The sequence below is a fragment of the Microchirus variegatus genome (assembly GCF_963457635.1).
Source record: "Microchirus variegatus genome assembly, chromosome: 11".
In the NCBI taxonomy this organism is placed as follows: domain Eukaryota; kingdom Metazoa; phylum Chordata; class Actinopteri; order Pleuronectiformes; family Soleidae; genus Microchirus; species Microchirus variegatus.
In genome coordinates, this window is record NC_139812.1 from 28,046,507 (window position 1) to 28,073,827 (window position 27,321).

Below are 27,321 nucleotides of genomic sequence, written 5' to 3' on the forward strand. Positions count from 1 at the left end.
TTTGGTCAAAAATTTGACAAAACAAATTTGGTCAAAAATTTGACAAAACAAATTTGGTCAAAAATTTGGTCAAACATTTGACAAAAAAAATTTGGTCAAAAATTTGACAAAAAAAATTTGGTCCAAAATGTTACCCAAAATTTTTGGTCCACAATTTTACCCAAACTTTTTGGTCCAAAATTTTACCCAAAATTTTTGGTCCAAAATTTTACCCAAAATTTTACCCAGTTTTTGGTCCAAAATTTGAATTATTTTTTTTGACAAATTGAGTATAGCATGTTATTGCAACCTAAGGAAGTGATTTCAATGAAAACAAAGTGATCTCACTTTGTTGGTTAAAAACCCTCACTGGTCCTCAGTATGCTGCAAGTACAAGAGCACACACACTCACGCGTATGGAATTCTTAAGTCATGGCGTCTCGTGTCGTTACTAAGCCCTGCAGACACAGACCTAATCAAAGCCTGAGCAGGAGAAAGGTGAGCGCACACAGAAGCTGCAGATCCCCCCCCCCCACCCCCGAACAACAAAAACAACAACAACAACAACGGGAGACGTTGGAAGAAGCAAAGTGGGAAGCAAACAGAAAAAGCGTCAGCGAGGAAAAGGATTTCACACCCAAAAAAAACTACCCCCACTTCACGACGACAGCACAAACTGTGGGGGGCGCTAGAGAAACCACCAAGGAACGAGCAAGAAGCAGAAGAAGAAGGAGAAGGAGAAGGAAACCACCACAATAATAAAAACAAAACCCTGTCGTCAAACTACGAAAAACCAGGGAAAAACATCACCCACACTGTGAAAAAGCCACACAAGCTTCAACTTTTACACAAACGATGGGAACAATTCATCGTATAACGACGGTCACTCTTCACCGTGTCCAGATCTGACTGTAAATACCTCGTGATTCGAGCGTCCGTTTTGTTAGTTTCAAGAAAATATTAGCTAAACAAGTTAGAGTAAGTCATTTGGGGAAATGTACTTGGTACGCTAAGTTCTGCGTCATTAACCTTCACACGTGTGCTAATTAGCTTACATACATACAAGAATCTACTGGGAGATACCACTTTTTTGCGTCCGGTATGATCAACATTGAGCTTATACCGATACCCATATAAGTCCGATACAGTCATTTAAAGCTCATATATGTTAGTTATGGAGGTCTACTTACATACATTAACTTGTTTTTATGCTCAAAAACCTCCTAGTTGCTGTAAACGAGCCGATAGAAATCTGTCTTTTCTGACGGTGTTTCCCAGCTGCTATATTTCAGACATAAATCTCACCCCAGAAGACAGAGTGTGTTGTGATTGGCCAGCCAGCGTTAGAGCCTTCCCAACTGTCTTACATAATCAGCACACCCGCTCTCAGAAGCGCAGCTCCCCCCTCTGGAACGGTGGATGCACTGCTACTCATTATCAAAACGTTGTTTTAACAATGTTTAAAAATAGCTTCGTCACGACTCCCCGCAGCAGTCCCTTTGACGACCTTTGACCCGGAGTCAGTTATTCTTCTTCTGCGGTTCAATGTATGCAACCGGATGTGCCCGGACTAGTGCCCGGAGCAGGAGGATCTGCTGTTCAGGAGAACCGCTGTTTACGTAACCGGACCGGGTTTTTTCAGAGATCTCGCTGAGCCTGAGATTTACAATAAAACACAGCGTTCTCAGCAGTGGCTGAACTGTTTGTTTAGAACCTTCAGGGCTTCGTAAACAAGGTAATGACGCAGATACACACTAAAAAACAGAGTAAATTGGTACTTCCGGTCTAGGTCTGCTGTAAGTATTTAGATGAACTCAGCTGGTAATACGACATCCGCGCTGATGCATTTTTACGACCTAGCTATCGCCAACCATTTGCTAAACACAATGCTCCATCTGCATGGTGTGGTACCGAGGATTGTGTCGCCGCTTCCCTAGAAGCTACTTGACAAAGGTCAAAAGCCAGGGAACCACCGGGACTGGAAATATCCAGATTTGGCTGGAATTTGGTGTTCCTACTATAAACTAAAAAATGATTGGCTACCAAGTTGAAGATACACTGAGCTGTTGTCCAAGACTTTTGGATGACGCTAATGTTTGGAAGCCAGGGTTTGGATCACAAGAGTTTGGTAGCCAGGAAAATGTTTTACCAGGAATGGCCCCTGCGTAACCCCCCTAGCATGAACATTCAAGCACATTTCCCAAAATCGTTTACCATTTCTTTCAAAAATGCTTTAAACCGAGGTATTTGTTCCACATGATACATCATTTAATGACGTAGAATAAAGGTTTGAGGTCGTAAAGTCACAACCAGCGATTTACAGATACAAACGTCTGAACTCTGTGAAGAGATCCGCGTTGGCTGCAAATGGAGCTTGACATCTGCCTGAAGCCAGTGAGACCCAAGCGACGAATGAGGTTTTTAAGGAAAGACATGATATGTCGCCACGATGAAGGCGACTGACTTTAAAAGCACACGTCAAGCTCTGAGAGGAAGCTGTTGAAGTTCCGTGAAAGGATACCTGTCATCTTCAGGGGAAGCATGTTGAATAAGAATCCTGGGACTCGCCGGACGTCTCCGCGGCAGCGTACGCGACAATGATTTTCTATGTGTACACATATCACAAAACATGTCACCCATATGACCAGGAAAAATCAGCAAGCCAGTGTAAAAAAAATCATCAGAAAGCCATGCTGATCCATGCATAAAGTGAAAAGCTGCTCCACGTCTCTTCGCGCCTGCCAAGGCTACAAGAAACAAGCTGTAAACACAACACTGACACATCAAGACTAAAAAAAGCCTGGCGTAACAAACTTTGTTCTCCATCAAAACATCCAACAAACACACCAAAAAGCAACATTAGCTTTAATTCAGTTTACATCAACTACAAAAACCCAATCTGCTTTTGGCTCTGGTTTTGGTGGCCACCAACTTCGGCGATCTGAGAATCTTCCAAAAAACTTTTCGAGCGCTGAATTCCTTTTTTATTTTTGAACCCACTGTCCTGGCAGCCACGTACACAACATGCAGATCTGTTGCCAGACGAAAACACCAAAAGTGCGACTTCTACGATGAAGACACCCAATGAGTAGACCACCGACTAGTGAAGAGTACCACAAATGCACGTCTCTCAGTTTCTTTAACGTCAGTAACATGTTAATAAGTCCAATATGCAACATTCTGCCTTACAAGAATGTTGGGAAACAAATATTACCTGTGCAAATATACAATATAGTGAAGTTCTTCAGCAGAACCTGTGTTTTGGTAGGCGATCCAGAAGCTGCATTTGAGTATCTATTAGAAACACTGGACCTAGTGTATAAACATGCTAAATTAAGATTCGGAATGGCTCATTATTACTTTTTTTGTCCAGTACAAGACCAGTTAATGATCTTGCATATTTTCCTATCTATCTACGTGTCTGGTATCAGTCCAATACCAGTCCTTTACCTCTTTTGAACGACTTAGCTGTTGATAAGACTTAAGTTGACGCATTTACCGCCAAGCTCTAAGCAACCATTTCAAAAAGAGAACTCTCTCACTCCCATTTTCCACCCTCACTCATGTCATCGTCATATTTAGGGTTTACAGATTGTATTGGATTTCACTTTTTTTCATTTCCCAATATCCGATCCAGTGATTTTGTCCATTCCTTCTTCAAACACTCGTACGCTACCATATTTGCAACCTTTGAACTCTAAGTTTCGTGAGGGTTTCCAGTTAAGGATATCCTGTTTACCATATGTGTGTCACGATTAAGAGTTCATAGGTCATTGACAGAGGTACACTCTTAGAAATAAAAGTGCGAAGTAGAACCATATAAGGTTCTTCGGCTTGTCCTCATAAGAGAACCCTTTTTGGCTCCAGGTAGAAGCTTTTTCTTTGAAACCCTTCTGGAGGGTTCCACCAAGAACCTTTTTAAAACCTTTCAGGAAAGGGTTTTAAAGGGTTCTCTGGATCAAAATGGTTCTTACTGGAACCATTAGTGTTACCAAGAGCCCTTGAAAAACAACTGTTTTTTCAGAAGCAACTGGTTTCAGGTGGGCCCACGGTTGGTGTAGTGGTTCGCACTCTTGCCTTTGCAGCAAGAAGACCTAGCAGTGTTCCTGGGTTCGTTGTTTGGATCAACCTCGGAACAAGGGCCTTTCTGCAAGGAGTTTACATGTTCTCCCCGTGTGTGTGGGTGGGTTTCCTCCGGGTTCTCAGGCTTCCTCCCACAATCCAAAAAAAGCGATATGGGGATTAGGTGAATTGGTCACTCTAAATTGACCGTAGGTGTGAGTGTGTGAGTGAATGGTTGTTTGTCTCTATATGTGGCCCTGTGATGGACTGGTGAACTGTCCAGGGTGTGACCCCACCTATCGCCCAATGTCAGCTGAGATAGGCACAGCACCCCCCCGCGACCCTTTGGTGGGGGATAAAGCGGTAGATAATGGATGGATGGATGGGTTCCAGGTAGAACCTCAACCCTTGTAGAAGGACCCTTTTGGAACCCTTATTTCTAAGAGTGTAGTAACCAGTCACATATCCACAAATGCAGTCGTGGTAGAGTAGTGATTTATCTCCAAAGAAAGTTTTGTTCTTTGGCAAATAAAGCCTTCAGACAAGGAGAAACATGAGTTTAGGGTTTATATTGGTCTGGAACTTTCATCATAGAGCACATGTGTCAAACTCAACTCGAGTGATTAATTGTTTTTTAAAATCTGTGCTAAAATACGTCTATGCTGCTTTAAGGCGTGCGTTGACCATAAACTACATTTCCCACAATGCATGGTGATTGTGTTACCCGCCTGGCACCGCCACTAGATCAGTGTATAACGGTTACATCTGGACCTTTGAGGGTCACCATTATGCTGATGTGGCCCTCAGTGAAAATGACTTTGACACCCCTGTCATAGAGGGTTCTAAAAGCTGTAAAAAAGGGTTCCAAAATGACTTGAAACTATGTCTGTCGTCATCGGTGACCAGCTAGCTAGCTAGCTAGCTCTTGCGATCACATATTGCATATTGGACTTTTTAATATGTCACTGAGTACTTGTCGTGTCATTAAATGGTACAATACTGCAAAACACTTTCACAGACAACTAGAAAATGGCAGCAACTAGAGCAGAGTACAGCGGGGGGGTGTTGGGTAGGTGGGTAAAGGGTGGGTGGGGATGCGTCATCATCGGGTATGTGTAGGACCATTCACAGGGGTAAAGAGAAACTACAAAGACCAGGAAAAGGTTCGAGAACAAAGAAACACAACAAACGAAAAAGGGGGCCACAGGAGGGTCGCGGGGTTCAGAGTCTGGTACCTTTCAGTCTCTGGTGAAGGGGCATGAGTGTCTGGAGTCAGACAGTTGGCGCTAGCGCTTCTAACCCTGTCCAGAGACGGCTGAAGATCACTAGAGGCACCGCGGCATTAACATGCCATCCAACGGAGGAAGAGGAGGAGGAGGAGGAGGAGACAGGAGGACACAAACAGAAAGAAAACAAAACAAACAATGAACAAACAGAAAACAAAAACATCTGAAAACAAAGTCCAAATAGATTCCCCCCCAAAAAAATCATACTGTTAGTCTAACAACTAAACCATGATGATGTCTGAGTGGTGTTAGAATGGAGATGTCTTTATGTCGACATGGGTGACGTGGAGATGGAGTGTGATTAAAATGACCTGTTTTTTGATTGCACTTTTCTCTCAACTTGAAATACTTTTACTCATATTAAAGTGATAGTTCGGATTTTTGGACATAAGACCTATTTTCCAACTCAGCCGGTGTGATGGAGACGTTTTTCAAGAAATTTCCTTCACTTCTTCTAGTTGCCGAGTTCGCTGATGCTATGGCTAGCGCAAGTCAACGGTACAAGTTAGCATGGCATTAAAAACACTCATACCGACTCCACAGTGCACCCGAGGCAAAACGATTGTAACGGCAGACTATCGATGTACATATCTGTGTTGATAGAATGTTTGAAATAAAACCAACCTTGCAATTTGAAGGATTTATGTCACAGCAGCAGCAGCTTGTGATACTTCCTGTTAGGCTATGGCAGCGGCGGACTGATTCCGCTGCTGCTGAGAAAGTAGTCCCTCAAAAATTCATGCCATGCGACGCTAGTTTTGTTTCAAATATCATTCTATCAACACAGATATGTACATCGATAGTCTGCCGTTACAATCGATTTGCCTCTGGTGCACTGTGGAGTCGGTATGAGTGTTTCTAATGCGATGCTAGCAGGTACCGTTGACTTTGCGCTAGCCATAGCATCAGCGAACTCGGCAACTACAAGAACGGAATGAAATTTCTTGAAAACGTCTCCAGACGTCTCCATCACACCGGCTGAGTTGGAAAATAGGTCTTATGTACAAAATTCCGGACACACTATAGTGTATAGTGTGTGTGTGTGCGTGTGTGTGTGTGTGTGTGTGCGTGTGTGTGTGTGTGTGTCTTACCTAACCGCCACCTCATCCCTGAACATTACAACCCGTTGCGTGACGGAATGACGCTTTGCATTGACTACGTGCGGTTTTGCGACAGCGCTCGTCTTTCGACATGCAGGCAGCGTGGAACTATAGTCACACAAGATGAAAGTAAATTTAAAAAAAAAAAAAATAAGAAAGAAAGAAAGAAAAAAGAAAATACAGCATGCATTTGCAAATTAAACCCGAAAAATAAAATAAACAAATAAAAGGTAAAGATGGAAACTTAATCTGTGAAGCTCCTCCTGCTGTTGCTGTGGAACATACTCACATAAACAGAGACGTTCACAGGTCTCTGAAGGTTGCGTCGTGAGCCACGTCAAGACTATACACGTCTACAACTGTTCCACAAACGCTTCATTACTCATATTTGACTGCTATAAATTGGTGAATTGTTTCTTCATGGATTGAAAAACCCTTAACCTAACCCCTTAAATCATTGGTTCTCAAAGTGCAGCCCGGGGGCCAATGGCGGCCCGCAGAAACATTTCTGGCCCCACAATGAATTACAGTTGATAGTTTTAATCCAGGAGCTGCTAAGCTTGTTAAATGTTTATTGGACATTACTGGATACAGACCAATAAGTGTAAACAAAAATACTGGGTATTTACCTGGTTTCTATATGGTGAATTTTAGTGTATTATTGTGTTATAAGCTGGTAATAAGCAGGTAGCTACAGCCCCCAATTACTAGCTATTTACCCAGTAAATATATGGTAACAGAAATGTGTTACTTGGTATTAACCTGTAATTAGAAGGTAAGAACAATGGCCAAAATACTGGGTAATTACCCAGTAAATTATAATGCGTTATTATATTAATGCTTAAATTACATTATATTCACGCTTATATTACTTAACGCTAAACTGTAGAACTGCAATCTGGTCATTAAAATTATTACAAATGGGATTTATTTCTGGTTTTTTTCCTTTGGTGGCCCTCAGTCCAATGTTGGGTTCCTAAATTGGCCCTCAGGTATCAAAACTTTGAGAACCCCTGATTTAAATGAAATACTCTCAGACTGTCAAGAAGGTCTTTATCCTACGATGGCGGACAATGACTTTGTCCGACAGACTGAGTTTCTACCAAAAAGTCCAACCATGGAGCTTCTAAGATGGAGGAACTACTTTGACGGAAGCTTGGCTAAGTTTCACGTTAGCATGTAGCTCAGTTTTTTCTGATATTACGCAAGATCTCGTGGTCAGTTTTGGATATTTATTCATAGCCAATACCAATATGTTCCTCGTAGCAGTGGAGGTTCATCAAGGGCCTTTGGTCATTCTACGAACAAACGTCATGTGCAATATCAAGCTAATTTTTCAAATATTAAGCTGAAATAATGGTGGCCCTGGTAAAACTTGGACCTCGTTTGTCGTGCGTGTTGGGGAAATGACAATAGCTGTCAATGTTAGCTTAAAGGTGCATTATGTAATAAATCTAAAGCAACTGGCCATTAAATCCTCCTAATATGTCACAGAGACTCAGGAATAATGTTCATATAACAAACTGAACTCACCAACAACAACAACAGTACAGACAAAATATTTGCATTAAAAAAATATTTTGCAGACCGCAAATCATGTTTTGGCATGTGGCGCCACCTACCGCCGTCTACCAATCATTGCAGTGAGTAGAGTCTCAGCTGCCGAGCAACCACGGGTTGCCAGTTACGTCAGGAAACCAAACCTAAAAAGACCTCTGTGTTTTGAATCTGAGTGTAGTGACCGTTTATGGCCACATTCTTACATGTGGCGCCTTGAAAAGACAGAAGTCTTTCTTTGGGGCAAAAGGACTTGGTTTAGATTGGTTTCGTTGGGTTAGGTTTGATTAAATTGTGTTTAAATTGGTTTAATTTTGTTCGATGTGGTTTGGTTTAGTTCTTATGCGGTTTTATTTGTCCATTCTGGGCTACACTAACACACGGTGGATCCTCTTTCTATGTAGTCTTGAAGGCCAATACCATTAAATCCAACAATCCAACACACTAGACCTTTTAGAGAAACGTTTAAAGTTGTACGACGGTTACGGAGAAAAACGCTTTTTCTGCTTTTATTCACACTGAACACACACACACACACACATATATATGACTTACCTGTTTGTGTGTTTGTGGACGCCGTTGAACAAAAGAGGCATCTTGGGCGGCAAAGTGTGACTGTGCTTAGTGGATCTCCTGATGTTAGCATGGTGTTGTTGTTGCATGCAGCAAAACACACAGAGGAAAATGGAAGGAATAGGTGGAAGAGAAGTGAAAAGGAAAAAAATAAAATAAAATAAAAACAGTGGGAGTTTGTGGACAACCGAAAAAAAAGATCTAAACTGCTTAACCAGTGATTTTTATATCAACTCTATGAAGGTTAAAGTTGTTGTATTGACAGGTGAGATTGATATTTCACTCACTTCACAACCGTCACACTCTGTCGTCTGCTGCTGATTTTTAGACCAGACTTTAAAAAATCACTGGCTGAGCTCCAGGGTTTTTTGCAGTGTAAGCAAGTGTAAGAACTAAAGAGCGATGGGTGACAGGGATACAAGCGACAAACACTGCTTCTCCTGTCAGATACACTACATCCGTGTGTGTGTGTGTGTGTGTGTGTGTGTGTGTGTGTGTGTGTGTGTGTGTGTGTGTGTGTGTGTGTGTGTGTATGAAATAAACAAAGATGGATTATCAACATCGGCAAAGCAGGCACAACATGTCCACGGCTCCAGAGCCAGAGGCTGAGACTAAGATTAATTATTTTTTGACAAAACAAGACTGTTGCACTCGTTACCCTGTTGCTCACTCAATGACTTAGAGTAATTTCCAATTCCTTGCTTAACCCTCAATCTCAAAAAAGTCGTGCTCCCTCTTGTGCAAGTGCTGTCCCGATTCTCAGAAAATTTAAGTTGAGGGTCAAGTTTAAGGGCTGTATCGCCCTCAATGTTGAGATTTTCCGAGACCAACCTTTGGAGGCAAGGGCTACCCAGAATGCATTGCGTGTTTTGACAAAACAAAGATGGCGTCGAAAGCAGCGAAACGAGTACGCTACAAAATGAAGTATTTTCTTTGTTAATAGAGATTAAGCTTAGTTTAGGCCCATATTATGGATTACTGACGTCATTGTTGCGTAACATTTATTTTTTTATATTTTACGATCTTTTGTCAATAGACGGCCGGTTGCGGACAAGCAATGGTTTGCTATGGTTTACTTTTCAATAAGTCGTGGTGTGTGGTAACTGTCAGCTGAATATTTGTATGAGTATCGTCTTATAACTAACTGACAACCTAATAACTTGACTGACCAACGGATCGTAATAAATAATCCTGACGTAAATGTGTTCTTCTTCTTCTTCTTCTGGACGCAGCTTGCGCGTTATTCTGCCCCCTACAGTCCGAAGACGTATCTGCATTTAAGGGGTGTCCCATTTCTAAGTGACAAAATAACCCTCAACACTTGGTTTTGAGGCCCAGTTAAGATTAAGGGTTGAGCTTGAGGGTTAAGATAGGAATTGGAATTGGCCCTTATTTCGCTGAAAACGGAAGTTGGACTCTTTCCCAAATTAGAAAAAAAATAAGCTTGTTTTTCATAATAAAGCTTTCGGGGAAACTATAAAGTAAACGTGTTTTATCTTTGATCGCTTAAATTAAAGTTAAACGTAAGGCTAGCTTAAAACCTTCTTAGCTAACGCCTATGCTAACTACTGCAAGTTACGGTACTGATGAAACATTACATCAATACAAATATTGTGCGGAAGTCTCCTAGCTACTTAACAATCAACATTTATTCCCTCTATAAGCATTTAGCAAGAACTTAGCATGTTAGCACTAACGTCAATGACAGCCAAAGCCTATGCTATAATATACTATACTATTAAACACGTTTATACAGATGTAAAACCAGTTTATGTACTCTTATAACCAATCTTTTATATCTAAAAACTATAGTTTAACATGTGATAGCTAAATTTGTTAATCAATAATCCGTGTTTTCATGTTGGTTTATCAGATCAAACATACAGATGTGCTATGATGAAGAGCGTGACTTACCTCTCTGTAAACAACAATAATAATACTCCAGGAGCGACGACTACTGTACATGTACATGTAAAATACTGCATTATCGCATGTGTGTAGAGACATGATCTCTTAAATGTGTTGTTTTTAATTAAGTGGTAAAGGCAGAATGAGTATTAAAAAAAAACCAAGAGGAGATTATTTATTTATTTATGACTATTTTTAATCTGATCAAGCGTCTTATTTATTTTTTTTGGTCCTTCAGGACAAACTACAGCTGCTCTGATTGTTGAGGAAAATCAGGCTGTGGAGAATCACTGTTTCAGCTCAAGAACGTGGCTGTACTGACCTCTTGTGGTACAGAGGCAGTAGTGCAATTACATGTCCTGGACACTGACTGATTTATCCTGAGCTGATATAACAATAACTCATACTATACATTACATTTAGTCACTTTAGGACGTTTCATTATGTTGTTTTCATTCTGTTAAGACATTATTTTTGAAAATAAATAACTTATTCTTGTGCAAAAAATGTGTATAAAGTCTTCAAACGCTCAAAAAAAAAAACTAGCAGTAAATGTAGATGCAGTCATTCTACTTGTCATTGAAGTATTATGAATGAATTATGTGTATTTTATGTCTAAAGTACATACATTTACTTTTGTAAATGCATTTGTTTGTTTTTCATTTTCAAACTGTCTTTCCAGTGAAGGAACGTTTTTTAAAGAAAACTACACACAGACACAATCATCATAATATACTACACTCTTAGAAATAAGGGTTCCAAAAGGGTTCTTCTACAAGGGCTGAGGTTCTACCTGGAACCATTTGCTTCTGACAAAACCCTTTCTCTGAAGAAGAAAGGGTTTTTCAATGGTTCTTGGTAACACTAATGGTTCCGGTAAGAACCATTTTGATCAAGAGAACCCTTTAAAACCCCTTTCCTGAATAAAGGGTTTGAAAAGGGTTCTTGGTGGAACCCTCCAAATGGGTTCTCCCTGGAGCCAAAAAGGGTTCTCCTATGAGGACATCCCAAAGAACCGTATATGGTTCTACTTAGCAATTTTATTTCTAAGAGTGTACTACATATAATAAATACTACTACTCCTACTACTACTACTACTGCTGCTACTACACACACACACACACAATTAAATCTGACCCAGTAGCCAAACTTCCACAAACCCAAATGTAAAGAGAACGTCTCGATGGTTCCATTTTTACCTGGTGTGGAGACACTCGGCACTTTGGCCTCGCATTGACTGGTGGATCATGATGATCTCACTGTCGTTACCATGGGGATGGATGACAAATGAGCAAATTAACAACAGTCAAAAATAAACACCAGGAGAGAAGAGAGTGAAGAGGAAAGAGAAGCTGTCGCTGATTTTGATTTACACACACACGCACACACACACACACACACACACACAAACGTGTAACACACACACGTGTAACACACACACACACACAGTTAAATACCACAGACTGAATGCCACAGGTTTTTGAATTGCGACTGCACCACAACGCATTAAAACCAAGATGTTCTACTATTAAATAGCAACAGAACACGTGAAATACCTCATTGACAATTGTGTGTGTTGTAAATATGACGTTAAAAAAAATGACACGAAAACAAAATCCCAGAAATACCGTTTGACGTTAATCTGGCAAAATTAAGACACTCCGCCTTCAGATTAAGTTATATTTTTTTAAATATAAAGACGAAACTGAGTCTAAATAATCCTGATGAAGAGCTAAAGTTGTTACATGTTGGACGTAAACCTCATTCCCACTGGTAAAAACCCAGTTTAATCCAGATTAAAACTAGTTTTACTTCTCTATAAAGTGTGAAATCAGCGACCTGCTAAGTATATTTTATCGTAGCGCAGGTTTCCGCGTTCATTTCTGCCTCATAACTGCATAACATACGATACTTCCAGCAGTTAGCGTAGCCGTTAGCTAAGAACACTTTAAGCTAACCTTACTATCTTACTACTTGCTACCTTACTTTTAAGCTAACCCGTTTTATCAGTGCCTTAAAACTCTTCACTAATAACCCTAGAACACCATTGCTGGATGGTTTTCATACAAGCAAATACATTTATGTGATTTTCATGACAACCAAGTTTTCATCTTCACTATTTTATTTACTCTTTGAGAATTTTTTTGTTCCCAAATTCCTAATAATTTTCCAGTAATTTTGGAGCATTTTTATAATGGTCGCCTCGTTTCATTTTGTTAGACATGACACAGTTTAAAATAAAATGACTCAAATTTGTCACGTATTGTCATGTTTTGATATATCTTGAAGTACTTTTTATTGCGTGTATTTATTATCTCAAGTAAAAATCACCCGGCGTTAGTGATGGTGTTTTGAATTTTAGCGATAGTGTTCTAGGGTTAAAATAATAATAGATCTTAGGTACCTTTCAGATCACACAAGGTCACTGTACAAAAAGACAGATTAGCATCTAGATTAGCATCTAGCAGAATTGTGGGATTCTGTTTTTGTGATGTTTTAGTTGACTTTTCTTGATATAAATGTCCGTAAATGCTCTTGATTAGCATTCATTCTGAAAGGGAAAAAAAAACCCACACACAAAAATCTATCGGCTCATTCCGACTGCACTCACACAGGTAAAAGCACAGATGCTAAAAGCGTAATTTTTCTGACAAACAGTGGAAACAACTCTGGCGACTTTTACTCCGTTCATGGCTAAAAAACACACCTGTCGTCCAGGTACTCCTCCTCCTGGTGGCGACCTCTGGCGGCGTCGTAGAAGCGAGCCGGAGAACGCGAGCGGCGACTGTGAGGAAGCTCGTCGTCCAAACTCCTGAAATTTATGACCCAAATTATCAAATTATGAAGGTTTTATAGTCTTTTGCGGTTCCTATCGGATGAGGATTTTCACGATCGGATCCGAGCGGAACCGAACCGACGCCTCACCTCTGCGTGGGAACGTTGGGCGGCCGCGACCGGATCCGTCCCTGCTCCTCGCGCTTCGGGGAGACGGAGCGCGATCGTACGTGATGCGACGGCGTCCTCTGCTGGTCGGGCACCTCCAGCGTGGACGAGGGTTCCCGCTGCCTCTCCCTGCCGCGCCCGTCCACCGCTGCTGGGGGCGAGAGCGACCACGCACACACGTGCACATCGCGAATGTTAAACAACAAAATATGTAAAGGAATAATCAAAAGAAAAGAAAAAAAAAAAACCTTTACGGAGTCGGTCGGTTTGTTCAATCGCAGACAGTGAAGAAGAGACTTTGGCAAAACTGTGGGTCAGATGCTAATCTCTGGGTCTGCTACATTAGCTTCAAAAAAGCCAAGAAATTACAGTTAGCATGGAGTTTATATGACGTTTAGTGACTTTGAGGCTTGCTAGCATTTTTAGAGCAAGTTAGCTTGACTTAGCTAGCTGGCTAATTTTTCACTTAGAGAACTTATTCGCAAAATGAACACAGCAACAATTATTTGGTGGCTAAATAAGCTAGGTGGGCTGTAGATCACAGCATATTGACATCGACTTTTAACTTTTCAAGCTAACGTGCTGTTTTCTTCAGTGAGACAGATATCGTGATGCATCGCTATATGATTGTCTTGCGATATATTGATTATCACAGAATGGAGTTTATATGACGTTTAGTGACTTTGCGGCTTGCTAGCATTGTTAGCGAGCCACTGTTTAGCTTAAGTTAGCTTGACTTAGCTAGCTGGCTAATGTTTCGCTTAGAGAACTTATTGACGGTGCAAAATGAACACCCAAAAAGAGTCAAATGCAGGTGGCTAAATAAGCTAGGTGGGCTGTAGATCACAGCATATTGACACCGACTTTTAACTTGTCAAGCTAACGTGTTGTTTTCTTCAGTGAGACAGATATCGTGATGCATCGCTATGTGATTGTCTTGCGATATATTGATCATCACAGAATGGAGTTTATATGACGTTTAGTGACTTTGCGGCTTGCTAGCATTGTTAGGGAGCCACTGTTTAGCTTAAGTTAGCTTGACTTAGCTAAGAGAACTTAGTCACGGTGCAAAATGAACACCCAAGAAGCGTCAAATGCAGGTTCATTATTTTTCATTTGGTGGCTAAATAAGCTAAGTGGGCTGTAAATAACGTAGAATATCCCAGCATATTGACATCGACTTTTAACTTTTCAAGCTAGCGTGTTGTGTTCTTCAGTGAGACAGATATCGTGATGCATCGCTATGTGATTGTCTTGCAATATATTGATTATCACAGAATCGTGATGTTATTGGTATCGCGGACCGTGTATCATGTATCGTACTACGACAACTACTTAAAAACAGTACATGTGACGCCATTTTAAGGCTTGTTCATTTAATATTAGCTACACTGTGGGGTTTGACACATGATAGTCAATAATTAAGTTGTTTAAAATCACATATAAATTTAGAGTTTACTAAGTTTTGACCAGGATTTCTGTAAATAAAGAGATTTATATACATTTGTTTGGACTTTTCTTTGGTTTATGTTTATGTTTCATTTATTTTCATGGATTTGGGGTTTTCACTTCCTCCTGTGTTTTAATTAGAACCTCCTTGTTTTTTTAGCTTCTGTTCTGCCTCCTAAGTTTTCCTAACATATTATAGGATGTTATGTTTGTTATATATCATCTTCTGCTTGTCTGTGTCTATGTGGATATTTTTAAACCCAGGTGAAAAAAGGTTTTCCACTCTCACACACTTTTAATTTGACTCTGTCTGACTCACTGTTTTCACAACTTTACGGCAAATGAATGTTTTATGCTTGTTCTGTTGCTCTTGTTTTTCTGTCGTCTGTTTCATTTTTTATTATAACTGGGTTAAAAATTGGGTCTTTTAATGTTTCCAATTCTTAACTGTTATAAATTATAAAGCTGCTTTTGAGTTCCGGAGGGGTTTTTTTTTTGCCGATTATAATTCATCTTTCCTTTTGTTTTGAAGTTTGTGAAATTGGGTTTAATTCAGATATCCTCGGAGCTTAGCATCGGAGAAATGTGGAGTAAGTTTTGGGGCGAAAAAATAGCCCCCAAATTTGTCAACCAATCTAAATCTTGCCAAATTCAACAATAACACAAAAACATAAACACACAAACACGCAGAGAGCGAAAGCATTTGCATGCTGGTGTTTTATCTTTTGAGTCCCAAACGAGTTAGAAAATCTTCTAACTGGGTTTAAAACGAGACTCGTCAACACAGGACAGTGTTTCCCAGGCACTCGTGCTCTTGTGGAGACCCTTTTTTTTTTTTTTTTTACGTCAAAGTCACGATCAATAGGCTGTCGAAAAAAGTTGATTCAATTCGTTTTTTTTTTGTTGTGACGTAAAAGAACATATCTGAGCACGCAAACTAAAAAGATCCACCACAAATGAAAAATTAAAGCTTTTGGGACACACTGTACGACCTCGTTCAGACCTGGAGTTCAACGTTCAACCTGAGAAATCTAGTGACGTGAAGGTTGTTTACACCTGGCATTGAAACGTGAACCGAATGTGTCGCCGGTGACGTGTTCGAGGTTAGAGGTTTTAACTATAGAACAATTTAAACACTGTGCGACGTCAAAAGATTGTTGTAATTCTTGAAAAAGACCGATTGGAATCTGGAGACACATTCGTGACACATTTGTGGTCGTTCACACTTGCAGTTCGTGCTGTTCACCTGTAATCAGATCACTCAGGATGGATGTTAGTAGAAGGGCCGGGTATCGCTACTCGTTTGATTCTGATTCACAATTTGATTTGATTTGATATCGATTCATGAAGCCCGTTTGAAGTAATTACCAAGTTGTCCAGCAGAGGGAGCTGTGAGCACGGTTTGGCCTGAATTTTTAACTCATCAGAAGAAGCATACAGGGATTTTGTGGTGACCACGAAGTACACAAATATTCTCAAACTGTCGTCTTGAGTGGATGATTACGACATGAAAAGTGCTGTGTGGAAGTTTCTCGTGTTCTAAAAACTTCGCAAAGAAGCAAAAAAATTTGCAGAAGATGTTACCAAGTTGTCCACCAGAGGGAGCTTTGAGCACGGTTTGGCCTGAATGTTGATTTTGTGGTGACCACGAAGTACACAAATACTGTCGTATTGAGTGGACGATTAGGACATGAAAAGTGCTGTGTGGAAGTTTCTCGTGTTCTAAAAACTTCGCAAAGTAGCAAACAAAATTTGCAGAAGATGTTACCAAGTTGTCCAGCAGAGGGAGCTGTGAGCACGGTTTGGCCTGAATGTTGATTTTGTGGTGACCACGAAGTACACAAATACTGTCGTATTGAGTGGACGATTACGACATGAAAAGTGCTGTGTGGAAGTTTCTTGTGTTCTAAAAACTTCGCAAAGTAGCAAACAAAATTTGCAGAAGATGTTACCAAGTTGTCCACCAGAGGGAGCTGTGAGCACGGTTCGGCCTGAATTTTTCACTCATCAGAAGAAGTATACAGTGATTTTGTGGTGACCACGAAGTACACAAATATTCTCAAACTGTCGTCTTGAGTGGACGATTACGACATGAGAATTGCTGTGTGGAAGTTTCTCGTGTTCTAAAAACTTCGCAAAGAAGCAAAAAAATTTGCAGAAGATGTTACCAAGTTGTCCAGCAGGGGGAGCTGTGAGCACAGTTTGGCCTGAATTTTGATTTTGTGGTGACCACGAAGTACACAAATATTCTCAAACTGTCGTCTTGAGTGGACGATTATGACATAAAAAGTGCTGTGTGGAAGTTTCTCGGGTTCTAAAAACTTTGCAAAGTAGCAAACAAAATTTGCAGAAGAAGCAAACTATGACACATCTGAAACAAATCTAACTAAGGATTTTATGAATCGATATCAGATCTTTCAAATCGGTATAAATAGGAATTTTTTTAAAAAGTCCCATTTTTTGGCACCCGTAGCCTCGTTAGCACCAGGTCTGAACACTTACGTAAAACACCATGTAACACGTGGGAAACGGTCCCCACCCACCTTTAGACACTACTGCTGTACCCTCATCAAATTCAGGCTCTGTAACACGCTGTGAACCTAAACGGTCACAGACACACACACACACATATGGAGATCAACAAACACACACACACACGTAAACACACACACATAAACACACACACATATGCATGCACACTTGCAGGCACAGATGCAGTATTAGGGGAAGGCAATGAAAACATTAACATTAACATGTACATAGAGTCATAGAGTTTGGGTCATTTGGGATACTTGTACACACACAAACACACATATACACACATATATATATATATATATATATATATATATATATATATACACAAACACACTTACGCTGCAGCTTCTTGCCAGGTGTTTCCGTGTGTGTGTGACGTCGGGCCAGGTACGGGGAGGGTTGAGGCAGCGGTATGGATGAGACATCGTGGGTTTGTAGCGGGTACCAGTGAGGCTGATCGTCCAGTAACGCTGTCTCCAGCTCGATGAGGATCTGGTTATAATCACACACACAATTAATGTACATTAGGTTGTGGATTTTTGTAGTATTTTCACAGTAGTGATCAAGTATTTAACAATAAATACACCCCCTGTGTTTACAGATATAAGAGAAAGTTATTAAGCGTTATTCACTTAATAACGCTTAATTATTTGTGTTATTGGAGAATTTGACCATTTATAGTCAATTTCTTTTAAAGTCAATATTTGCAAACCTCTTAAGGAATAATTTTAATGAATTTTTGAAATTCAGGAAATCATCCAATAGCCCTGATGCACTTTGACAGTGAGCTGACTTTCTTCTCGAAAACAAAAAGTATCTCGGAATGACTTGAAATTTACCATCATAATAGTCGGCATCGCCCTGAACAAGCATCCGTTGAAAATATTTAGAAATCTCTTAAGGAATAATTTTAATGATTTTTTGAAATTCAGGAAATTATAAATTTTCCCTGATGCACTTTGACAGTGAGCTGACTTTCTTAAAAAAAAAAAAAAAGTATCTCGGAATTACTTGAAATTTACCATCATAATAGTCGGCATCACTCTGAACAAGGATGCGTTGAAAATATTTGCAAAACTCTTAAGGAATAATTTTCATGAATTTTTGAAATTCAGGAAATTATCCTTTTGCCCTGATGCACTTTGACAGTGAGCTGAGTTTCCTGTCGAAAACAAAAAGTAATCTCGGAATGACTTGAAATTTACCATCATAATAGACGGCATCGCCCTGAACAAGGAACTGTTGAAAATATTTGAAAATCTCTTAAGGAATAATTTTAATGAATTTTTGAAAATCATGAAATGATCCATTTGCCCTGATGCACTTTGACAGTGAGCTGACTTTCTTCAAAAAAACAAAAAGTATCTCGGAATTACTTGAAATTTACCCTCATAATAGTCGGCATCGCCCTGAACAAGGATCTGTTGAAAATATTTGCCAACATCTTAAGAAATATTTTTAATGAATTTTTGAAATTCAGGAAATGATCCTTTACCCTGATGCACTTTGACAGTGAGCTGACGTTCTTCTCAAAAACAAAAAGTATCTCGGAATTACTTGAAATTTACCATCATAATAGTCGGCATCGCCCTGAACAAGGATGTGATGAAAATATTTGCAAATCTCTTCAGGAATAATTTTAATGATTTTTTGAAATTCAGGAAATGATCCATTTGCCCTGATGCACTTTGACAGTGAGCTGACTTTCTTCAAAAAAACAAAAAGTATCTCGGAATGACTTGAAATTCACCATCATAATAGTCGGCATCGCTCTGAACAAGGATGCGTTGAAAATATTTGCAAAACTCTTAAGGAATAATTTTCATGATTTTTTGAAATTCAGGAAATTATCCTTTTGCCCTGATGCACTTTGACAGTGAGCTGAGTTTCCTGTCGAAAACAAAAAGTATCTCGGAATGACTTGAAATTTACCATCATAATAGTCGGCATCGCCCTGAACAAGGAACTGTTGAAAATATTTGAAAATCTCTTAAGGAATAATTTTAATGAATTTTTGAAAATCATGAAATTATCCATTTGCCCTGATGCACTTTGACAGTGAGCTGACTTTCTTCAAAAAAACAAAAAGTATCTCGGAATTACTTGAAATTTACCATCATAATAGTCGGCATCGCCCTGAATAAGGATCTGTTGAAAATATTTGCCAACATCTTAAGAAATATTTTTAATGAATTTTTGAAATTCAGGAAATGATCCTTTACCCTGATGCACTTTGACAGTGAGCTGACTTTCTTCTCGAAAACAAAAAGTATCTCGGAATTACTTGAAATTTACCATCATAATAGTCGGCATCACTCTGAACAAGGATGCGTTGAAAATATTTGCAAAACTCTTAAGGAATAATTTTCATGAATTTTTGAAAATCATGAAATGATCCATTTGCCCTGATGCACTTTGACAGTGAGCTGACTTTCTTCAAAAAAAAAAAAAGTATCTCGGAATTACTTGAAATTTACCCTCATAATAGTCGGCATCGCCCTGAACAAGGATCTGTTGAAAATATTTGCCAACATCTTAAGAAATATTTTTAATGAATTTTTGAAATTCAGGAAATGATCCATTTGCCCTGATGCACTTTGACAATGAGCTGACTTTCTTCTCGAAAACAAAAAGTATCTCGGAATGACTTGAAATTTACCATCATAATAGTCAGCATCGCCCTGAACAAGGATCTGTTGAAAATATTTGCAAACCTCTTAAGAAATATTTTTTATGAATTTTTGAAATTCCGGAAATTTTCCATTTGCCCTGATGCACTTTGACAGTTTGACTTTAACACTTCTTTAATTTTAAGCCTTATTATTTGTGTTATAGGACATTTTTTACCATATTTATATCGTTTCTAATAACGTAAATATCCTTCCTTACTATTAAAAAGCCAAATAAATAAATTGGGTATTAATGTAACTGTATTTTAAGCATTTAATACAGATCGTAAAAATAATATATAATCATATAAAATAATTGTTTGTGTTATAGGAGTATTTGACCATATTTATCGTCAATTTCATCGTGTCTAACACACGTATATATATCCTACATTACTCTTTAAGAGCTGAAAGGTATTCATGTAACTGTACTTTAAGCATTTAAAACAGATCATAAACAGTAGATATATATGTGTATATATAGTATATAATATCAGTGACAGTTAGCTGTGAGATACCTCTCCCATGAAGATGCTGTCCTCCTCCGGTGACCTGGGCTGGTCCCACAGCGTCAGCTCCAGCATGTGGTTGCGGAAGTCCCTGCGGTGGACGTGAGGGTAGACGAACGTCTGGTTCCACTTGGGCTCACAGGTCCTCTTCACGGCTCTCGTCCTCCGTTTGCTCTTGTCGCTGTTTGTTCACACAGATAAATCGACAGAATTCAGAACTCGTTGGATTCCCGAATACGTCTTATTCCGATGGTGTGATTTATGTGGCCGTGAATCGGGGCGTGACATTTAGCCGAGTTGACACTTTGAAGAGTTTGCACCAGCAACCGATGGAGATGCAGGAAGCTGCTGTAGTTCCACAAACGGCCACTAGATGCTGCTTCAAACTCAACTGTGATGCTACAGCTTCCTCTCAGTGATACCACGTTGTTATGTGGACAAAGTTTAAATAAGGACTTTTTTTTTGTCATTATTTGTGTTTCCTGTTTTTTTTTGGTAACACTTCCTCCATTATGATAACCTTGACATCACAGCCATTAGCAACTCATTTATGCTCCAATTATTTTGGAAAAAAAACGTCTCAGTAAACATCAAATAAAGGCTTCGGATTATATATTTTTTTGCCGATGAATTCCTCAAATCTTTTCAATAACTTCCAAATATTTTTACCCAAACTTCCACAACTCACCGGCTGCTCATACTGGGCTTGACTTCTTCTGGGAAAACTAATTATGTTTGAACACCAAAGGAAGAACAGGATGTGTCGCGCCATTGTTTGTTTTTAGCGGTGAAGAAGCCAGCTAACTTTTTTTTTTCAATCCCGGGCCGATCAATGAGCCTGCTTTTCTTCTTCCTCATGCTATTTTTCTTGTAAATTTACATTTACATGTAAGCATTTAGCATTTAGCATTTAGAATGTTCTTCCTGCTAAGTGCTTTTTTCGGGCAATAAGGCCATGTTTTAACTGGGGGGGCCCACGAGTTTGAGACCACTGCTCTAAACCATATGAATGATGGTTTTAAGTTCTTAAAGGTACATTATATTTCATAATTTAGTAACATTTATTGGTGAATTTGCAGATTTTAGCAAATGCAGCCTTTATGTAGCCTCCGATTAGCATCAAAACTCAAAATACATTTTAGTTTGTCCACTTACATTTACATGTAAGCATTTAGCATTTAGCATTTAGCATGTTCTTCCTGCTAGGTGCTTGTTTCAGGCCCTGTTATAATTGTGTGATGTTGTCCAGGCGGTTTTGGTGCGTTTACAATTCAATTCTTAAAAATTCTATTATAAAGCAGAGTCTCTGCAGGTTTCAACAAGTCAAATTTAAGACTTTTTTTAAGACCATAATGAATACAATTTAAGACCCATATAAATAACCCATAGATAAAATTGGAGCCACAAATTGTTGAATTTGCACTTATCTTACCATCTTATGCAAGCAATTCGGCTTAACTGTGGGCTTTCGTTACGTTTTCTCCGCTGCTATGCTAAGCTGTAACGCAACGCGCCGCGCGCACACATCGCGCTAGCTAGCGGTGCTCGATAAATTCTCCCCGGGCAGCACAGGTGGCCCACTTTAGTTCCGTGTTGTAGTTATTGTTGTTATCGCATCCTCAAAAACAGAAACATTTCAAAGCGAGACTGAAGTTTATGCACGTTTTAACTTTTATGAGATTTTAGGAGAATTTAAGACATTTGAAGGCCTTAAAGGTCACATAGAGTGGTCCTGTTGCACATATATGTTAGTTATGGAGGTCTACTTACATACATTAACTTGTTTTTAATGGTCAAAAACCTCCTAGTTGCTGTAAACGAGCCGATAGAAATCTGTCTTTTCTGACGGCGTTTCCCAGTCGCGAGATTTGAGACTCAACTCTCTCAGCCCGGAAGTGACATATTAAGCACACCAGCTCTCAGATGCGCAGCTCCCCCCTCTGGAGCGGTGGATGCACTGCTCCTCATTATCAAAACATTGTTTTAACGATGTTTAAAAATAGCTCGTGAAACACCTCCACAACGGACGTTATTCTTCTTCTGCGGTTCAATGTACGCAGCCGGATGTACCCGGACTAGTGCCCGGAGCAGGACGATCTGCTGTTCAGGAGAAACGGTGTTTATGTAACCGGACCGGGTTTTTTCAGAGATCTCGCTGAGCCTGAGATTTACAATAAAACACAGCGTTCTCAGCAGTGGCTGAACTGTTTGTTTAGAACCTTCAGGGCTTCGTAAACAAGGTAATGACGCAGATACACACTAAAAAAACAGCGTTAATTGGAACTTCCTGACTAGGTCCGCTTTAAATTCAAATGATTGAATTTTAAGACTTTTTTAAGACTTAAAATTCCATTCAAAACTTCATTTCTGTCGTACCTGCGGTCAGGCAGGAAGTACATTTTGACGTAGGGGCTCCGAGGTCGCCCGTCCGGTCGTAGCGGAAGATCTACAGCCTGCATCACGTTGACTATTAGCTGGTGACCCACTTTGTCGTACCACAGCTTCACCTGAGCGAGAAAACACAACACAAACACATTGCGTCACGTGGCATTTTGGTGGTTTTTCGGAGAGGTTTTTTTTCGGGGCGTAAATCATCGAGACGACCCGACGTCACTCACTGAGAGCTGCCCCGGCATCAGCTGCGGAGCGTCTTGGAGCATCCCGGGACTGGAGGGAGACAGGACATTTAAGGACGGTCTCTCCATCTTCTGTGACTCAAAAGAACTGGAACCTGCTACGAAGACGACGACGACGACAACAACAACAACACAGAAAAACAATATTCTGAAACCACAAGAAGACAAAGTCGTTCTTTTCTCTTCAAAAGAGGACAAAACAAGTTTAGACTGAGGTTTTTTGTTTTTTTTTAAATCTGGTCCAACTCCAGAAAGGAAAAGAGTTCATGTTTATGTAAAACACGGCATCTAGAGTTCCCTTGTTAGAACGTGTCGCATTAAAAGAGAGCAAAGAATATTCCACGGCGAAGCTGTCACTGTGATAAATGACCACACTTCTGTCCTACTTTGAGTCAAGTAGGCTTTTGTTTAGAAGTTTCTTCTGTGCTGTATATACATATATATATATATATATATATGTATATATATATATATATATATATATATATATATATATATATATATATATATATAAAAGAGGTCTGAACAATGAAATGATTTATGCTAAAAAAACGCTTTTTTTCAGATGTGGTTCACAAACAAATTTTTTGATAAACTACACTGTAAAAAAAATGTCTGTAGATTTTACAGTTAAAAACTGTCAAACACTGACAGAAAAAGGCCGTAAACTTAAAAAGACTATAATACAGTTTTTGTAACAGTGAATTACCGTAAATATGTAAATATGTATTTCCCAAAACAGTCATTAATTTTTGCATATTTTTTCCTGTAAAAATGACATTCATCTACTGTTAGATAATCTTGCACTGTGGTAATTATGGAAATATCCCGTAATATTTAAAAGAGCCAAAACTGTATCTTTTAATATAAAAGATACAGTTTATAAAACTAATATCTTAATATTTTATTTATAAACCGTTTGGTTTTATGTATCGATTCTCTGTGTCGCCAGTAGGGGGAGTTGCTGATTTGGCCAAATATTAATTGAAAGATTTTTTTCTGTAAATTTGCAAATCTGGTGTCAAACTAAAAGAGTAGAACAAGTAGAATGCCTTTAGTGAAGTAGGTGTGTGAATTATCGGCAGTAACAGAGGGCCCCCCCAAAATCAAATTGTTGGGTTAGGGCCCCATGGAGGCTTGGGCCGGCCCTGTACAAGCAGATGATTTTACCCTTCTAAAAATTAAAATTAGCTTTTGCCAAATTAGCATCATTTAGCATCCTTTACGTTTTGAACTGTAAATGTATTATATATATAAAAACACAAACACAAACACAAACACGCAGCAACCGCAGATACCTACTAGATTCTAACGGAGGGTGGGACGTGTCGGGGATTCTCGGGATATCACTGAAAAAGAAGCAGCAAAAAGACAAACGTGAGTCGCTTCACTTACTCACCGGCGACTAAAACTGGACGTAAAAACAAACGCCGCGGCGCGTCTCGATGCACAGGCTTCACATGCACGTTAATGTGGAAGAAAGTCGCACCGTTAACACAACGTTATGTGGTCAACGACGACAAAAACAAAAAACAAACAAACCAAAAAACAGCAGAGAGAAGCAAAAGCAAAACCAGGCTCTTCTCCTGACGACTGCAGTGTTTCCTCAGACTCATTATGTTTCTGTCCGGCCAATCGTCATCATCATCATCATCATCATCATCTGAATAATAATGAGCGTCGCTCAGTGCCAATGCTGTAGCTCAAGTCTGTTCTCACCACAATTACAGGAAAAACACCAGAATCCATTGTTACACGACTGTGTGTGTGTGTGTGTGTGAAACAAAAGGGAAAACGCGGTAATCTGCGGTAATCTGTGGTAATATGTTATCACTGTCGTTTGTGACATTCAAATTTTTGAGATTTGCACAAACACACAACAGTTTGTCTTTATTTGCTTTCTTTCTGAGAAGTTAAGTGTCCATTTACGCTCATTTCGTCGTCCGTCGTTTTCGTAAAAATTGAAATTGTGGGTGGGGCAGCATTGAGCGGAAAATAGCATTTTTACAAAAAAAATAAAAGCTAATACAAAACTAGCACATTTTAAAACCAATGGGTAATATTCCCCATTAATGAAAACGTACATTTTAGTGGTCTTGCATTCCACCGCCCACAAAACTAGCTTGCGTTTCGGTCTATTTCGGCTAAAAACAACAAAAATTAGCTCTGCCGTGGTCGCTAACTTTGTTTATTTCTTCCAATTGGTACTGGGGTAATGTTTGGGACAGACGGACGTACGGAAATCGAGTATGAATGGACCTTTTTAGTGCGCTCCAGTTTCACACAGAACCTCACAAGTCAGAAAACAAGCTAGGCTTGCTAGCTAAGTAGCTATAGCACATCCAGTTGTGATAAACACAGCACAGGGTATTTATTTTAAAACATTAAAACACAGTATAGCAACATGAGGACGGTACTGTGTGTAAATTGGACAGAAAAAGATGGAAGTATGAAAAAAGAGAGTAAAAAACTACAGCTTTTACTCATGGCGGCCATCTTGAAGTGTGGATTCAGACGGTAAATGGGGATTTGTTGACTTTAAATGATTATTCCACTTGCAATTTCTGACTTTAAAGTTTCCCAGAGACTGGAACGCACCGTGAGATGCGTCAAAAGGACAGAAGTAGAGTTGAGACGTGTTTAGCCTAGCTTAGCATGAGCGCCGGGCTAACCGGCTCTCAGCTCCAACTCTGTGGCTACGATGAAAGGATTATTTCACTCTTGGAAAGAAAGAAAGAAAAAAAAAAGTTGTTGAATTATTATTTTGTTTTTTAAATTCAAACATTTAAACTGATCAGTTTCATGCAGCCCTGGAGCCCATTCCAAAAAAAATACCAACAAAATAAAAAAATAAAATAATAATAATTGAAATAAATATTAAATCCAAACTTTCAAACCAAGTGAGAAATATATATTTTGTTTATCTAACACAGCTCGATTTTTTTTTTTTTTTTCCACTTTGGGATCCTCAGACTTTACGAAGAGTAAAAACAGAGGAAGCCCAAACGATAAGAAGCTTGCAATGTTTCACAATCGCCATTTTGCATCAGTTACGATCGACTTAAAGTTGAATTTTTTGGGGGTTTTGATAATGCGTCTTTTTTCACAGAGCCAATATTCAAATAGCTTAATGTCCTAAATGACTAAAAAGGACTCGCACAGAGATGCAAAATGGCGCCGGCGAAACCCAAATTATTATCAATGCGTGAGTATAAAAAAGGGAAAAAAAAGGGACTTGTATAATAATAATAAAAAATGGGCAGTTTACTTACTGATATTTTCTACACACCCTTTGCAAGTGTTTGGAGAGAAATTAATAAATTCAACTTTCTTTACCCGTCAAAAACCAATTGAAGTCAAATCTTAAGAGAGGGTGGAGAAACAGTGAGTATTTCTTTAATTCAAATAAAACACATAACAGAGAGTTCATTTTACTCAAAACAATATGTACGGAAGCCCAGCGAGTACATTTCTGACACCTGAAAACATCATCATTACACACAGGAATTACCTGAAATCTGGACTTTAAAGAGTGAATAAATTGCGATTCTTTATTTGTTTTATTGGCTGTAAAATTAGCATATTTTCACTCCCCTCGAACCTCCTTTCGTTTTTCTTTCCGTTTATTTTATTTTGCCAATTAAAGGCGCCATATGCAAGAATGTGGCCAAACACGGTTACTACACTCAAATTCAAAACACAGAGGTCTTTTAAGGTTTCGTTTTTTCTGACGTAACTGGCAACCCGTGGTCACTCGGCAGCTGAGACTCTACTGAATCAATACATGATTTGCAGTCTGCAAAATATTTTTTTTAATGCAAATATTTAGTTATGTGAACATTATTCCTGAGTCTCTGTGACATATTAGGAGGATTTTATGGTCCAGTTGATTTAGATTTATTACGTAATGCACCTTTAATTAACATAATGCACAACATATTGTTTCAGACCAGAATTTTCTACGGTTCACTACGGCGGAGAATAAAATCAATAAGGACTTCACGACGAATCAACATTAAATGGAGCATTTCTTTCTTTCACGACTATACAAAGCCTATTAAAAAAGCATATTTCTAACATATATAATCACTTAAAAAAGAAGAAATTTAGTC

General features: G+C 39.2%; 1 protein-coding gene across 4 annotated transcripts in view; it reads right to left on the reverse strand.

Moving 5' to 3' along the window:
• The window catches only part of rims1a (regulating synaptic membrane exocytosis 1a), a gene marked incomplete at both ends in the record, with an annotated part of 94,133 nt that overhangs the window by 13,586 nt on the left and 53,226 nt on the right, over window positions 1-27,321 (reverse strand). For 2 of the 4 annotated variants that reach the window (XM_083897577.1, XM_083897578.1), the window contains 11 exons: window positions 2,501-2,584; window positions 5,277-5,366; window positions 11,665-11,724; window positions 13,173-13,277; window positions 13,391-13,556; window positions 17,401-17,457; window positions 17,734-17,887; window positions 20,583-20,754; window positions 22,950-23,080; window positions 23,192-23,307; window positions 24,512-24,558. In XM_083897577.1, the coding sequence (XP_083753703.1) occupies window positions 2,501-2,584; window positions 5,277-5,366; window positions 11,665-11,724; window positions 13,173-13,277; window positions 13,391-13,556; window positions 17,401-17,457; window positions 17,734-17,887; window positions 20,583-20,754; window positions 22,950-23,080; window positions 23,192-23,307; window positions 24,512-24,558 (1,182 nt within the window). Of the gene's footprint in view, window positions 1-2,500; window positions 2,585-5,276; window positions 5,367-6,418; window positions 6,536-8,539; window positions 8,618-11,664; window positions 11,725-13,172; window positions 13,278-13,390; window positions 13,557-17,400; window positions 17,458-17,733; window positions 17,888-20,582; window positions 20,755-22,949; window positions 23,081-23,191; window positions 23,308-24,511; window positions 24,559-26,481; window positions 26,500-27,321 lie in introns of all 4 variants that reach the window. The other 2 variants (XM_083897575.1, XM_083897576.1) reach the window with 2 other exon arrangements.